Raw genomic sequence first — 15,987 nt, 5'->3', positions numbered from 1 at the left:
AGACAACTGACATATATACAATTATTGTATGTATATAGGGAAAATAAAAAATAAAAACAAAGACTTAAATGTTAATGCAAGGTAAACGGACACTAATTGAAAAAGAAGAATAAAATGAAAGTTGAAGAAAAGAGGAGTAGAAAGGGCCCATGTCATGTCTATTCAGTATCCCCCATGATGTAGACATCATCTTCCCTCCCTCTACTCATCTCCATAATTCTCTTCATCATCATACTATTCCTTTAGCCCCCCCCCCCCCCTTCAAATTCTTTTGCCTTATTTAGAAAAACAAGATTGATTTTCAGATACTTAATTTGATCTATATAGATCAAAGCAATGTCTAACGAAAGAGGAAAAGACATAGCAGAAGGATCTTCATCAGTTGATCTTCATCATCAGCAAGCTGCTCCCAGTCGTTATGAATCTCAGAAGAGAAGAGATTGGAACACTTTTGGACAGTATTTGAAGAATCAAAGACCCCCCGTTGCTCTTTCTCAGTGTAATTCTAATCATGTTCTTGATTTTCTTCGGTATCTTGATCAGTTTGGAAAGACTAAGGTTCATTTACAAGGCTGCATGTTTTATGGTCAGCCTGAACCGCCGGCTCCTTGTACTTGTCCTCTCAGGCAGGCTTGGGGAAGTCTTGATGCGCTCATCGGAAGGCTTAGAGCTGCATACGAAGAGAACGGAGGATCACCGGAGACGAATCCTTTCGCTAGTGGAGCTATTCGGGTTTACCTCAGAGAGGTAAGGGAGTGTCAAGCCAAGGCAAGAGGGATTCCTTACAAGAAGAAGAAAAAGAAGCCTGCTCAAAGCAAGGGAGGTGATGAATCAACCTCCAACACCATGCACTTCTCTTGATCTCTCTCTGGTAATTAATTAATTAATTAATTTCCTCATCTATACACATAATTTTCATTTAATCAGTCATATTATGTGTTACAAGCTTATTATATGGGTGTATGTGTGTGTGTATAGATGGCACTATATGAGTTTTTGCACACTTAACTTCTTCAAATCACAACTACTAGAAAGACCAAGTGAATTATACGTAAATGGTGTTAGAAATTAAGTTGTAAATTATAAAAATATACTGGAATTTTTCGTGGATGTTTGATCCAGTATAAGTGCATTGAATTGACAGATGTAGATCTCCATTTCTGTGCATCCCCAACTCGTATAATAATTCTTTGAACAAGTTAGCTCAGATATATACATATACATATGTATATATACTACCGAAACCCTAATCTGCAAATAACACATGAAAGATTTTGCTGAGGTTAATTTTAAACATCTTCATGGAACCTAGCTAATATATATGTCCAAGAGTTCATCATGATTTGATTTTAAGTAGATCTGATATTAAATAGAATTGGGTCTGTCAATTTACACAGATATATAGTTGGGAAAATTTTGCAGGTGCTTTCCGCTGATATGTGTATGTGTATATATTCATACCTCTGTACTTAAACTGCGAATACAATCTTACTAGGACATTGAAGACTTGGTTATAAGTAAAGGATAAGTACATGAATTAGCTGTGTGTGTGGGTGTGTGTAAATATATATATACATATATGTGTGTGTATGTATATAGCATACAGAAGTTCTCTCACCTTCAAAGCCTTCGTCTTCTCGTCTAAACACATTATGCAAAACCAATGTGTTAAGATCAGTTGCAAAAAGTTAATAAAATATTGTATTTACCATATATAATTTCTTTAATTTGACTCTTTTAATTAAGATTCTGCGGATCTTGTGCCCCATGAATGGTCAGGTGAGATCATAAACTTTTGTATACATATACATATACACACACACACATTAATATATATATATATATATTATAAAATCCAACAAATGATTGAAAGCAAATGATTAATCAACGTTTAAGGTTTCTTGAAAAACCTTCTCGAGGAAGGATTTCGTGCTTATTAATTTAATTATTCATGCTTTTTACATAGCTTTTGTTAAAATATAATTTAATGGTAACCGGCATTATTATTATAATTATAATTATTATTCTTATTATCATTTTTAGTTTATTAAAAAGCGAATCTAAATTATATTATAGTTAATCACAAGATGATTTGGTAGTTTAAAGGTTAATTAACAGCACCCTCGAATTAATTACTAATTAATTAATTAATTAATTAATGCCCCCCCACTGATTGCTTTTGTTTTTTGCTTAGTGCAGAAGATCTTTTGTTTTGTAAGGGTAATTTTGAAATTTTGTCTGCATTGTCGTTGTTCTTTGTACCTTCAGTAGATTTCTTCTTGTCCAACTTAGATTTTGTGGGTCACTAAGTTTTTATTCCATTCACAGTACCTGGGTTCATTTTAGATTATATATTTTTAACTTATATCTCCCTGCTAGTAACCTTTTGTTGTATGGGAGGTCCTCAAATCAGCTTTATATATATATATATATATACATATATATGTATATGTATATATGTGTTGATTTGTTTTCAGTATAACTACTCACTAATAAGTTTCATCGTAATATATTCTAATTACTCCATTGTTTTTGGTTTAGCTAACACTAGTTAAGTTGTTTACTTCTACTTACCAGACACACAAAAGCACAGACATATACATGTATATGTATATCTATATATATACACAGACCCAAGTGCCGTATTAACTTAATTTCATCACCCACCATATCTACTTGTAACATTCATATATACATGGAGGTAATCTCATAATTACTTTAGTTTCTTTTGTAAGAGAAGTATTTTGCAATTAAGAGCTATATATATATACAGATATACACACACATGTATACAGGAACATGACAATATATACTTTTATTACGGTCTGCAATTCGTACTAGTGACCTCTCTCCATCTCTTTTTAACTTATCTCTACACATATCCCTTTCAATTTCTGCTGCACGTTATAAGTTACTTACTAATCATAATTACAGCTTGTTTCATCCTTGCCTTTTCTATCTCTCGTTTATAGTGCCCTCACCACTACAAAACTCTGTATGACTTTTTTCTTTTTGTTTTTTTAACACAGATATCTTCAAGACTGGTTAGCTTTATATATATATGTTTATATTTATATTTATATACATTCCTGATTCTGCATTATATTATATATATGTATATATGCCTGTATATGTTTGCCATAAACTTAACATGAAACTCTCCCCTATCTAGCTTCATTTCCTGCAGAGTTTTGTTTTAGATTGACTACAAAAACCTATATATACACTGCTCGGCCAAATGTATATATTCAATACTTGGGTAAATTACTAAGGTAATAATGTATGATTGTTGACTTTGATTTTGTTAGTGACTTGGAAAAAAAGAAGATCAATTACAGGCAGTATATGTGTTTAATTTACTCTTTTAGGATATGCCATTACTTGGAGAACAACTTTACAAATCTATATATATATAGTTGCCTTACATAGCTAGCTACCACAGAGATAGAATAGATGACTACTAATTATCTTCAAGCCACTAAGTTAAGCTTTATGGTCTGGCTAGCTTCAAGGTCTGATTATTGGTATCAAATTAGAGAAAACTATTAAATTAAGAATGGCCTTATGTGATAATGAAATACTAGAATCTATTTCAATTATGAAACCAATAACACAATTTTCTAATAGTTAGAATTTTTATGTTTTATTTGAAAGTTACGAATTCTAACTTTCCTAAAAACGTAGAACTTGTTACTTATAGATATCTTATGAATTAACGGTGACTAACTTATTGTTTAATAGAGTCAAGAACTTAATTTATTAGTACGTTGATGGAGTTCCGGTGGCCACTTGAGCTAAGTATGAGCAAAGTTATCGTGTTTCTGACAAAGTGAACATTTCATAATGCTAAGTTTTTCTCAATTTGAGTAACAAAAACGAGTTAAAATCTGATCTAATATTTTTATGGATAAAAAAAATTATATAACATACTTGGTTCTTATTAAGATATAAAAACTAATCACGAAATAATTTCTCTTTCTCTTCGAATGTTTCTTAATTATCTTTAATAATTTCTCCATCGAACCCAATAACGAGAATCAGTTTTATCATATCGTAAATAAAATAACTCAGTTTGGAATTGATTCTTGCAGGTTAATGTTGAAATGAATCAAATGGAGGTGATGACATGAGATTCAAGGAGAGAGAAGTGATTGAAAGTGTGAGTTGCTTGTGTTGATTTAAGATTTTTGTCAATATTGGCATGCAATATATATATATATATAGTATATATAACTCAGGAGTTGATTGTTTACATATATATATTGCTTCCAGAAACTTGTTGCTTAGGCTTCTCCATTTTGTTTGCAATTATGTCGAAATTTATAAGCTTTTTCTTTTATTAGATCAGGAACGTAAGTCATTTTACTTGCATTTCAATCTCTTTATAAGCAAATATTTCTACAGCTTGGAACATTATGAACACAATATATATATATATATATATATACACATATATAATGATTTGTTAATTTATTTGTTGATTCACTTGTCATTACTTTGTATTATATCATGTAAGCTCAAGCCTTTGGCAATTATAATTATAGTTGGCACGTCGTAGCATTGCATGCCCATGAGAAAAATCACAAAAACATGTATGGTAGTGGAGAATATAAATTATTATATTGTTTGTTGTATAATTAATTTTGTATTTATGGTGTAAAAATATGTATTTAATTTATTTCACTATTACTTTGCAAACATGATTGTAGACATGTCTATATTGTGGTATCGTAATATTATAAATTATATTTGCTATTTCATCTAATAATATGGTATCAAACCCAAATAATAAACTCTGAAACAATCTCTCTCTCATCTTTATCATAAATCACTCACGATCATAATTTCTATAACCACTTCTAATTGAATACTAGCATGTTTCTATAATCGAGTTTTGGTTTATATATATATATATATATATATATATATATATGTATATCAATATAGAATTTGCTAGCAATTGCTACATTTTCTATCATCTTTAATAATGTCATCTCTTTTACTTCAATAAGAGTGTCTTTATCATTTAAAAACTTACTTCTCCGTAAATATCACAAGCTGACACTTTGCCCTACTTTAAAATCGTGCATCGATCACATGTTGTCTCGAATGCATTATTCATAAGTTATTATTTTAGTAGGTACTGTCTTTTGTTAATTTTATGACGACTATTTTATCTGTATAGTTTAATATAATTTTTTAGTTACTGTCAAAATTTGTCAATTCTAATATGTAAAAAAAAATGTTACGGGTTGTGGGATTGATTATTGATGTTGGGCATGGCTCATGTGTGTACTTTGTTGGAATTTAATAATTATCTCATCTTCTTAGACCAACAAAAAAATTTTACCTTTAAAAAAAATCAATTCGATCATATCGTCCATCTCCTCCTCCCTAAAATACTCTCTCACTTTTCATATTCCATCAAACTCAACCATCATCAGTTATCTTTTACGGAAGATACAATTTTAGTTTATACTTAACTATCAAAACTTTTCAGGCTATATCGATGGCTCTCTATCCTCTCCTTCCGAATTAATAATTGATCTTAATAGTTCCTCCACCACGAATCCTAAATATATCATTCGGTTTTAAAAAAAACACTATATATGCTCGTGACAATAATATCTTCTTCTATAAGAAGATATATTTTCATATCTATTAGACCCGTCAACCACAACTAAGTAGAATCTTTTAAGAATTGCAATACAATGACAAATACGTATCTAAATGCCTAAAAGTAGGTAAGTTTTATTGCATATGCATATGCAACTAATGATAGACTTATTTATTGGAGGATTTAATGCAATCATATTTTGCAATCTTGTATTAAACTACAATTCCCTTACTACTACTACTCTTAAATTAACTAGTCATGTCTCAAGTAAAGTTTTTAATTTAATACACTATGATTAATAAGGTTCTACACTAATTTTTCTCGTTGCAAAGGTCGAAAATATTTGTATCGGTGGTTAACATGTATTGTATATTTCTCGAATTTAATGTGTTGGTAATAAAAATAATTTTTTATTTCTTAAAATAGGTTAAACAACAATTAAAATATCTACTCTTTAACTTCATAGATTAAATCCAGTCCAAAATCAAATCTCAAATTCAGGCCGACCAACGAAGACAAATACAAATACAAATACAAATACAAATACAAATCTTACTCAGGCCCACATATGGCTTGGCCCAACCTCACGAATGGCTCCACAAAACGAGGTCGTTTTAAGGACCTTCATGAGGGCTCCCACTTTGACTCCTTAAAACAACGTCGTTTTGAGGAGCAATGTAAGAGTTCCCACTCTCCTCCACTTCTTCCTCACCTGTGACACAAAAGGATATGTTCCATGCCATTAATGTCAATTATCAAGCACAAATAAATGTCAAGTCTGTACCAGTTTTGGAATTGTGTTAATTATGACATCTGACTTCCAACTAATTTATTTGACACATGAGAAACTTAACAAGAAAATTTACCAACTTTGAAAAACTAGTGTATATATATATATATATATATATAAAACATGTATATATAAGAAACGATTCAGCAATCAGGAACAGATTTGCTGTCTGAAAAACTAGAGTTCCTATCAATTTTCTTCTTCCAACACTGATGCTTCAAACATTGACACTGACTCTTCTTCTTCTCATTCAACATGGTCATCCCTTCTTCCCCTCCATCATCTCCTTTCTCATCACTGATCTCATAATCCCCCATTGATGGTGAACCCAACTTACCAGTCTCCTTTCCTTCTTCACCGCCACTAAAATTCTCCCTGCAATTTCTCCTCCAAAACTCTCTCATTCTCTCCCTAACTCCACACCATCTCTCCTCATGTCTCCCCTCACAAAACCCACATTTCATATCCGAACCTTTCATTCTCTTCACTTGCTCGTACCCAAATGCAAGCCTCAATGCCTCTTTTAGAGTCTCTGGTTTTTGTGGGATTACCCATTCTTGAATCTCCTCCTTCAATCCATCCACGAACACCACTTTGACCAAATTATCTTCAATCCCATTCTCAGGCCATCTCTTCAATATCCATTGAAGCCTCAAAAAGTATGATCTCACAGACTCTTCCCTTCCTTGATTCATCATCATCAATTCATGCCTCAACTGCTCTGTTAGGTTAATTTGTTGGTAAGCCTGCAAAAACGAGGACTTCATCTCTTCCCAAGAAAGTGAAAAGAAGTAGGGTTCAATGTTTAGATCGTACCAAAGTGCTGCCTCGCTTTCAAGAGTAACGGGGAAAATCCTCATCAGAGCATCTGGGAATTCCACGTTGTTTGCTCTGCAAACTTTTATGAACCGGCTTAGATGGGAAACAGGGCATTCATTGGAATTTCCATGGAAGATCGGTAGAGGTGCCACATTAATATATGAACAATAAGGTTCGAAATTTCCCCCTGGAAAATCTCGAGAATCTACTACTTCTGGGTTGTTTAGACCAGATCTTGATCTGGGAACTGATTCACTGCATCTGGGTTCGGATGGAGAGTCAGTGCAAGAGGCATCCATGGGTGGTTCAGATTCATCTTCTTGAGATTGATAAGGAGACGGAGAGTCAGAATTCTCAGTATAATTTTCATGGATTTGGTGTTCTTTGGTGGGTAATCTACGATGTCTGCGTCGAGAATAGTTTGTGCTGCTAGATTCTGAGAGGAATTTGTGTGATGGAGATGGTTTTTTAGATTTGTGAGCCATCTTCGATTTGATTTATCAGAGAAAAAATTAAATGAATTTGCCAACCGAGAACTCAGTTTCTTCCTTCGCGGATCAAATGCATCGCTGAAAAGACTTGTAGAATGCTGACGACTTTTGGATGAAGGGATAGGGACGCGCAAAAAACAAAATATATATATATATATATACACACACACACACCAAACTAGGTGTATATATATATATATATATTTTTTTTTTTTCTCTTTTGATTTTATCATAAATTGCCTAAAATAAGAGGCAAACGTAGATCATTTCTTTTTTGGTCATTTATATATATATATAGACACCAAAGTATGGATCTTTACAAATGCTCATTATATATATATATATATATATATTTAAATTTATTGGTAAATTGCCTAAAATAAGAGTCGAACTTAGTTCACTTCTGTGGAGGTGACCAAAAATAGTATATATATTTAAAATATATATATATATGTTTGAATAATTTAAAATATTAAAATATATATTTAAAAATTTTGTGTTCTTTGTGGCCAAAATTTAAAAGGTAATTAATTTTTTTAGAAAAAAAACTTATTTGACAAATAAAAAAAATATTAATAAAAAAAAAGGCACAGTCATTGAGAATCAGCGTCCCGTTGCTCACGCGCCTAAGTCCCACCTTAGGCGTCGACTCGACCTTACTAAACCATCTCCCTCATAAACCCAAACGAATACATGCAGTCTTCAAAATCCTCACCATCACCGGCCGATACTCCTAATCTCGCTCACCGTCCAACTGTTTTCCACCACGTCTGCACCGCCGTCAACAATGGATGCAGTTGCGGGCACTCCGTCATCAGGCCGTGACGACTGCTGGAGCGAGGACGCCACCTTCACGCTCATCGAGTCATGGGGCGACCGCTTCCTCCAGCTCAACCGCGGTAACTTACGGCAGAAGCATTGGCAGGAGGTTGCAAACGCCGTCAACGACCGTCACGTTCATGTCTCCGCCGCTGGTAAACCCCAGCCTTTCCGTACAGATATCCAGTGTAAAAACCGCATTGATACTCTTAAGAAGAAGTATAAGATCGAGAAGGCTAGGGTTTTAGATTCCGGCGGTTCCTACACTAGTTCCTGGCTTTTTTTCCCCGGCCTCGATGCTCTTCTCGGTCCGAACTTCCCGACCGCCGGGACTTCCCCGCCGGTTACTATCCCCAAGTTCACTCCTCCGGCATTGGCGATCTCTCCGATTCCGGTGGGACCTAGATCGGCGACGCCGAGGCGGCCAGCGTCGTTGACGGCGGATGACTCTAGCTTCCGCCGCAACTTCTCGGCTTTTGCCGCTGCTGCTGCCGCCGCTGCCGCTGCTGCTGAGGAAAATTGCTCGGAGAGTTCAAGGTCGAGTGGCGGGAGCGGAAGTACGCGGAGGAGGAAGAGAACTAGGACGGTGGAGAGCGAGGTGGGGTACAGGGAGTTGGCTGACGCCATAGATAGGCTAGGGGAGATATACAAGAGAGTAGAGGAGAGGAAGCAGAAGCAGATGGTCGAGTTGGAGAAGCATAGGATGCAATTCGCCAAGGATTTGGAGTGCCAGAGGATGCAGCTCTTTGTGGAGACTCAAGTTCAGCTTCACAAGCTGAAGCGCGCCGCTGCTAAGCGGTCATCTGCTGGTAAGACTTGAGAATCTTCTTTCATTTTGAAATCATGATACTCTGTTTTACCGGCGCATAGTAATTCTCCAAAACTGTTAGCAGTACCTTGACTGATTTCGATAATCATTTGTTTCTGTTTGGACTGTCAACATGATGAAATTTCTTTTGCTAGGTAAGTAATTTTTGGCGATTATGTTAGAGCATGTGCTTTTATTTTCTTTTTCTTTTCTTTTCTTTTCTTTTCTTTTCTTTTCTGTATATATTATTCTTCTTCTTTTAACTTAAAATTCGATTTATGAAGTTACAGTTTAGGCTTATGGCTTTACATGATCTCACGTGTCAATGACCTCCTTGATTCTCGTGACAACCATTAAAACTTGGTAGTTTGTTTTGACTTCTAATGGGATCTTAGTGGGGAATAATTGAATTTGAAGGGAGTGTTGGGGGAGGGGGGAGGAGAGAGAGAGAGAGAGAGAGAGAGAGAGAGACAGAGAGAGACAGAGAGAGACAGAGAGTAGTGAATGGTAAAGGAATTTTGCACCTCTGCAAGAGATATAACTATTTGATTAATTTTTAAGCACCAGATCAATTTGTTTTGCATGATATACGATTTTCCATGATAATATAGCAAACTAGATTCTAAAGTGATCCTCCTTTTTTTCTTTTTCAACTAGAAAATTCGTCACCTGAGAGTGAAAAGGACAGTCCTTTCCCTTGTTTTGGAGCGTCATGGAACTTGTTAGCGATGAATTGCTATTCTTTGAGCTGCGATCTTGATGGCGGTCTGATTTTCTAGGTACACATCCTGTATATTGTTTTCTCTAGTAGCCAATAATCTTCCAATTATAAAAGAAATTGGAAACATGTTAGAGTAATATGAAGCAAGCTTTTAGTTTCTTCATCATTCTCTGGCAATGCTGGACCATCGGCCACTATAGGCTTTTTATGCAATACCATTATCCAAATGTTTCATGTCTTGCATATGTGAATTTTGGTGCAATCATGATTTTTAAGTGGCTGTGGTGAATCGTAAGTGGGACAACAATTCTTAAGGTTCATTTGAACTTTTTGGTTAATCTATTTATTTCATCATTTAAGCCAAATAGATATTTTTTGTGGTGTGGACATTATCAAAGTGGATAGCTTTTACTATTTTGACAATGATCATTTCATGATGGTACGTAATATTTCTCATAGAGATATCTAGTACATCTTTATATTAGTTTGTCAAGGTAGGATCTCTCTGTATCTTCTCTCTTCTTCTTCTGGTTGATATGTTATATGGGTAAAGTGCATCAGTGCCAAATTTTAATCACTGAGCACCTTAAATCACTGAAGTTTCTGTCTGAAGAAATAGATCTTCAATCTTTCAATTACCACAATGGTGACAGTTCCATCTTTGTTAAAATTTAGAAATCACATGGGTATAAATACTGAATATTCCCTCTTCCTGTCAAAAACAGTTATTTTTTGGACATCCTAATATTTTGAATTGCAGATCTGATGTTAACTTTATAATCACCTAAAAGATAGAAGGTTTTGTTCAAAAAGAAAGTTCTATGGGTCTGTGCGTGAAATACAGGGACTTGTACTGTGAATTACCTATGTGATATCCAATGCAAATAAATGTTTAAATCATTAAGGTATTAGAAAATATTTACATTTTTGGAAGAGTTCATTGGTTAGTAGCTGTAGAAAACTTCAGATTCTTTAATTCACCATTCTGAAATGTCAAATTTTATTACTTGTAATATTGAACATTTTATGGACAAGTTGTCTAAGATTCTCTGTGGAGTTTGTCTACTCTGTTATGTGAGGTTATTTTACATTTTAGTTTTTTTCAATTGATGATGTGCTTAGGAGACTCAAGCAATCCTTTATGAGGCTTCTAAGTTCTTGAAGTGGATTCCTTGATGTTCAGTACACAGTTTCTTATAACTCTACTTCGATAAGATTCTTGAAAATGAGGGTGGAACAACAATGCAGGGATTGTACTTTTAGGCCTAACTATCTTTGAAGTTTCAGATACAGCTATTATCGATATTTACATATACATATCAAATTGATTTATGGGATTTTTCAGCTGATAGTCAAATCTATAGTATCAGAAAATTTTCTGGATTACATATGCAAAAATTTAAGCCATATTGTATGCTAGCAATTGAATTGACAACTTACAGATAATGTACAGTTTAACTGACTTGAATTAAGTGCCTTACTATATAGTTATATTCAGTGATTGCTGTTGGTTTAAGTTCAAAAAAAAAAAGTTTAATCAATCCTCGGAATATGACCAGGGGAACTGTTTGATGTCACTCATCAACCTGATGAGTGAACCTGTAGTACATTTTAAAGTGGACACATAAATCATAAAACACCTATTGGGGAAATATCTTGCTTTGTTCTTTAGGTCTAATTCCATCCACATGGTGGATTGAACCTGAGCCTGGCCCAATTGAGCTAATGCTCTAGTTAAAAACTTTTTTTGTTACTATCTGAAGTTTCTAAAACTAATTTTTTAATATATATATATATATATATACATATGGAAGCAAGATTTCTCATTGAAGCAAGAATTCTCATGGGAAATTGTTGTGGTCCCACTTTAGATATTGTTATGGTATCAATTGGTATGGGCTTGTTAAGGAGAATTCAATGATCTCCAAGAGTTTGAAAGATGCACAGAACCTTTCTGGAATTACTTTTCTGCTTAATCTTTATTTAGATCATGCTCTGTGGTCTTTTATATCAAAGTTACCACTGTCCTAATGATAACTGCCTGCCAGGATAGAAGTAACTGCTTACATAACTGTAGGATCTGTCCTTACAACTTATCTTAACTGTCTAATTATGTAACTGTGCAACTAAATATAACTACATAAGTATATAAAATAAGATTCCAAACCATGTGTCTTTGGCTCCTGACATTTAATCCACCCTCAACAAGTGAGACCTCAAGTGTCAAAGTTGGGTAGTTTCTAGATGCTGCCACAGGGAACAAGCAACCCAGTAGATGATGGAATTTTTCCATTGCAGCACCATAATCTGCTCATGCTGGTTTTACATCATTACCTGCTTAATTTCTGGTTGTAGAAAAAATTGACAATAGGAACTCTTAGAAGGGGACAATTCTGTTGGTTCTGTGAAGATACATGTGAATGTTGTGATGAAGTGCACCGTAAACTGGATGAAGGAATTGCAGAACATCCAAAATCTAGAGTTTGTCCTGAGTTGATGAAGTCCAAGCTATAGATCGGGGAAATTTCAAAATAAATTCCCGGTTGATCTCAAAGCAACTAGAAAGTCTGCCACAGGCCGCCATAATTTCTATTTTCTTCCCCGTGACAGAAATAATTTCTACAACCAGCTCTCCTTTTATTGCAGGATAATTTTCTATCCCACTTCAGGTTCTTGCAGAATTTAATAGTCCCATGTGTACCAAAGTTACTGTTAAGATACAATCTTTTTTTCCCTGACAATTTCTGGATATTTAAATGGAGGATGCAGCTGAGAAGATAAGAACTTGACTAGCGCCTGAAACTGGGTAGGGTCAGGTAGCTAAAAATCTCCCTTGCCTTTGGAACAATCTGCAGACTGATCCCCAGATAATGCTTCCAGGAGATTCACTAGAACTTCTTGTTGGGCAGCAAAAGCTATCCTGTCTTGCTTCCACTCAATACATTCCTTTGCCCAAACCTCTTAGCACCACTTAAGAAACTTCTCAATCTTTTGCTCGAGAAAGAGATAATGATCCTAATTGATAAGCTCTGGTACCTAACTTTATGGTTGCTACTTTATGATTTTTTGTGTGATTATTGGTGTAGACTTGTTAAAAGAGAAGTCAAGGACCTCCAAGAGTTTGAAAACTCAATTAACTTTTTTGTGGAATTACTTATCTGCGTAATCTATTTTAACATCATGCTTTGGTCTTTTACTACAGAGTTAGAACTGCCCTAATGATCAGTAACTTCCAGGACAGAAGTGACTCCTCCCCCATCTACAAGAGCTACCTTTATAACTTAGCTTAACTGCCTAATAATATAAGTACATAATAAATAAAACAAGAGCAATTAGCCTTGTGTTTTTAGCTCTTAACAGGGAGCCTATGTTTTTCCTTTTATCTCAGTCACTGTTTTGACAAAGCGGTAAACTTAAATTAAATTAAAATTATTTTTTTAAGTTAAAGTAAATGGAGGAGATTATGTTTTCATTTTCATCTTGATCACTGCTTTGGCAAAGCAGTAAGCTTGTGTGTAATTTGACTTTTGTCTTGTTTTTTTTTTTAATTCAATTGAAGAAAAAAGAAATAGGTGGGTGTTTCAGTAAAACTATAATATTGAAATTTTTTTCAATCAATTAACCAAATACTAAGATACCATTTTTTTTTACCAGATTGACTAAACTTTTATCGGTTCAGTTTTTGCTTTTTCCTTTCCAAACTTTAACCTCTACAAAAGATATGGAATCTTCCATCAAAACTACCCTTCATACTAAGAGTCATTATGGAACCTTTGGTTGTTATTGAGACCTTTGGAAAGAATCCTTGCTTGTCTTCTCATTCTACACTACAGTTAATGGTCAACCATTTTGTACTGAAATCATGATATTGTGCTGTTTGTTTATTTAAAATTACTCTCTATTCCCTTGCCTGAACTGACAATCCTCTTGAATTATACTCGCACATTGGAAATTGTGTATTCAATTTTGTGATGTTTCTTACAGACGAATCTTCATGGAAAGCTCTAATATGGCAGCAAATTAGAATTGGATCTCGTTCCTCCCTGAATATGAGCTTTGTCTTCATTGGGGTTCATGAAGTAGCTACCTGATCTGAATGGCTGGACAGTAATTTCCATGAACATTTTGTTTCTGTTGGTGACCTTTCTCAGTTTATGAAGTTATGCTAGAGGTTTTGAAACCATGTGATAAAATAGTGATTCTCTGCAAAATGATTATGTTAGAATCCTTGTCAAGTCCAACACATGATAGATGATAAACTTTGCTGAACTTACTAACAAGTTTCTTATGTTATTTAACTCAATTTGTCCTATAAAATTGATTGCACTGAAGTTGAAGTTGCTTATAGAGCTATACCCTATTAACTTGCTTTTCTAAAGTGGGGTTTTGATTTATTGCAGAAAATTACTGATAGTTGGGAGGTGCTGTACTGCCAGGCAATGTTCTTGACTTAAAGGCATAGGTGGAATAGATCCAGATAAGCGAACATATTATGACTACAGGTCTTTTGTTTTTATCCTTTTTCAGGGAACATATTTGAAACTTGGATGAAAAGTTGGCTCTTCTTGTAATGCCTCCTTTTTTGAAGTGATTTGTTTATCGTTTTTAAGCTGTAAATCACCAGGAGGGCTGAACCAGGATTAAAATTTGTCAATATCTTGCTAAATTATACAAAGTATTTTCCTTTTTTGATCTCTCCTTCTCATACCTGTATGTGTTTCACCTTCTGTTGCTCATATGTTTTGGGCTTGGGATCTTAAAAATGCTGAGAGAATGCACCCAACTAATTAGTAATGTATGTTACTGATTGATTTTTGCACATGCAGCGAGCTCGATTACCGACATTAAAAAACTTTGTTGTTGTTCTGTGGATAGCTTGATGTATTTCAGACCCAATCAAGTATGGAGAGTTTGCATATGTTCTTGCATATATGCGGCTATCTTTGTTTGAGCTGTCAAATTCGTTAAAGCTGTCTTCTTTATGGCTATCTTTGCCATAAATTTTGAGGTCGCTTAGAAATTCATTTGCAAATTTATACTTGTTTACTCTCCCTCTCTCTCTCTCTCTATATATATATATATAAAAGTGGTCTTGTTTAAGGATATTTGTTTTGTCATATCCTGCTATAAGTGAATGTAATCTTGGTACAACTTGTTTATAACATGTGATTTATCATATTCATAATTTTTTATAAAAAAAATAGTTTAAATAACTGTAAGGTAATTTGGAAAGATTTAAAAGATTTGGGGCAAATAAGGAATTTTAGAGGGAGAAAGAAATAGAGAGAGAAATAAAGAATGTTTTAGAAAGAGAGAATTATACATACATATAGAGAGAGAGAGAGAGAGGCTGCTAGAGAGAGAAAGAGAGAAATGTAGAGAGAAAAAAAGATAAAAAATTTAGAGAAAATAATAAATTGAGATTTTATTCAATAAAATTACTAGTTTTGATTTAATTTACAATTATTATTAATAGAAATAAAATGATACATGAGAACTTTTATCAACTATTATAATTGTTGGGATATACGAAAATCTTTATTAATTATTATAATTGTTCAGAAATTTTAAAAATAGTTTATAAAAATTGTAAAATTAACGTGATATCAATATTGTCGAGTTTTGATAGATTAATATAAACTACTAATTTTAAGATATTATTTTATTTCATTTAATAATATTAGAGTAAATATTCAAAAATTATATAGATTTTTTTTTATGTGAACAAGTTTGTTAGATTGACTTAATTACTAGTATACCCTTGTAATTGTTTGCCATGAAATTTCTTATTTGTGAATCTCTAATAATAAAAAATTTGACTTTAATTATTCCATATTTATGCATACAACATCATGCTTTGGTATTATAAAATTAGAGTATACTTTTCATAAAATTAGAGTGTACTTTTACGTGTCCTAATTA

The 15,987-nt window shown here is 33.7% G+C and overlaps 2 protein-coding genes across 5 annotated transcripts; both read left to right on the top strand.

The window, feature by feature from the left end:
• Positions 1–252: 252 nt before the first annotated feature.
• Positions 253–4,414, top strand: LSH10 (LIGHT-DEPENDENT SHORT HYPOCOTYLS-like protein (DUF640)). The gene is made up of 2 exons (XM_022031480.2): positions 253–871; positions 4,092–4,414. Exon 1 carries the CDS (start codon positions 337–339, stop codon positions 859–861), a length of 525 nt encoding a protein of 174 aa, XP_021887172.1. The 5' UTR covers positions 253–336; the 3' UTR covers positions 862–871; positions 4,092–4,414.
• A 3,911-nt stretch (positions 4,415–8,325) lies between these two features.
• Positions 8,326–14,757, top strand: LOC110806573 (sequence-specific DNA binding transcription factor). 4 transcript variants are annotated; one of them, XM_088216735.1, is made up of 3 exons: positions 8,326–9,345; positions 14,050–14,172; positions 14,466–14,757. In XM_088216735.1, exons 1-2 carry the CDS (start codon positions 8,505–8,507, stop codon positions 14,154–14,156), a joined length of 948 nt encoding a protein of 315 aa, XP_088072861.1. In that variant the 5' UTR covers positions 8,326–8,504; the 3' UTR covers positions 14,157–14,172; positions 14,466–14,757. The 4 variants fall into 4 exon arrangements, with proteins under 4 accessions (XP_088072861.1, XP_021887166.1, XP_088072860.1 ...); XM_088216734.1 differs by lacking the exon at positions 14,466–14,757 and adding an exon at positions 10,002–10,123 and having other exon boundaries at positions 8,330–9,345; positions 14,050–14,178; XM_022031473.2 differs by lacking the exon at positions 14,050–14,172 and adding an exon at positions 10,002–10,123 and having other exon boundaries at positions 8,331–9,345.
• The last annotated feature ends 1,230 nt before the right edge of the window (positions 14,758–15,987 follow it).

This window comes from Carica papaya, chromosome 3 (genome assembly GCF_054855325.1).
Source record: "Carica papaya isolate Zhongbai chromosome 3, ASM5485532v1, whole genome shotgun sequence".
Lineage (NCBI taxonomy): Eukaryota > Viridiplantae > Streptophyta > Magnoliopsida > Brassicales > Caricaceae > Carica > Carica papaya.
This window is presented reverse-complemented; position numbering and strand designations above follow the sequence as displayed.

Coding starts and splice junctions, on each gene's coding strand:
- LSH10 (XM_022031480.2), top strand. CDS start 337: ATGTCTAACGAAAGAGGAAAAGACATAGCAGAAGGATCTTCATCAGTT.
- LOC110806573 (XM_022031473.2), top strand. CDS start 8,505: ATGGATGCAGTTGCGGGCACTCCGTCATCAGGCCGTGACGACTGCTGG. Junction 9,346..10,001: donor TGCTAAGCGGTCATCTGCTG/GTAAGACTTGAG, acceptor TTTTTCAACTAG/AAAATTCGTCACCTGAGAGT.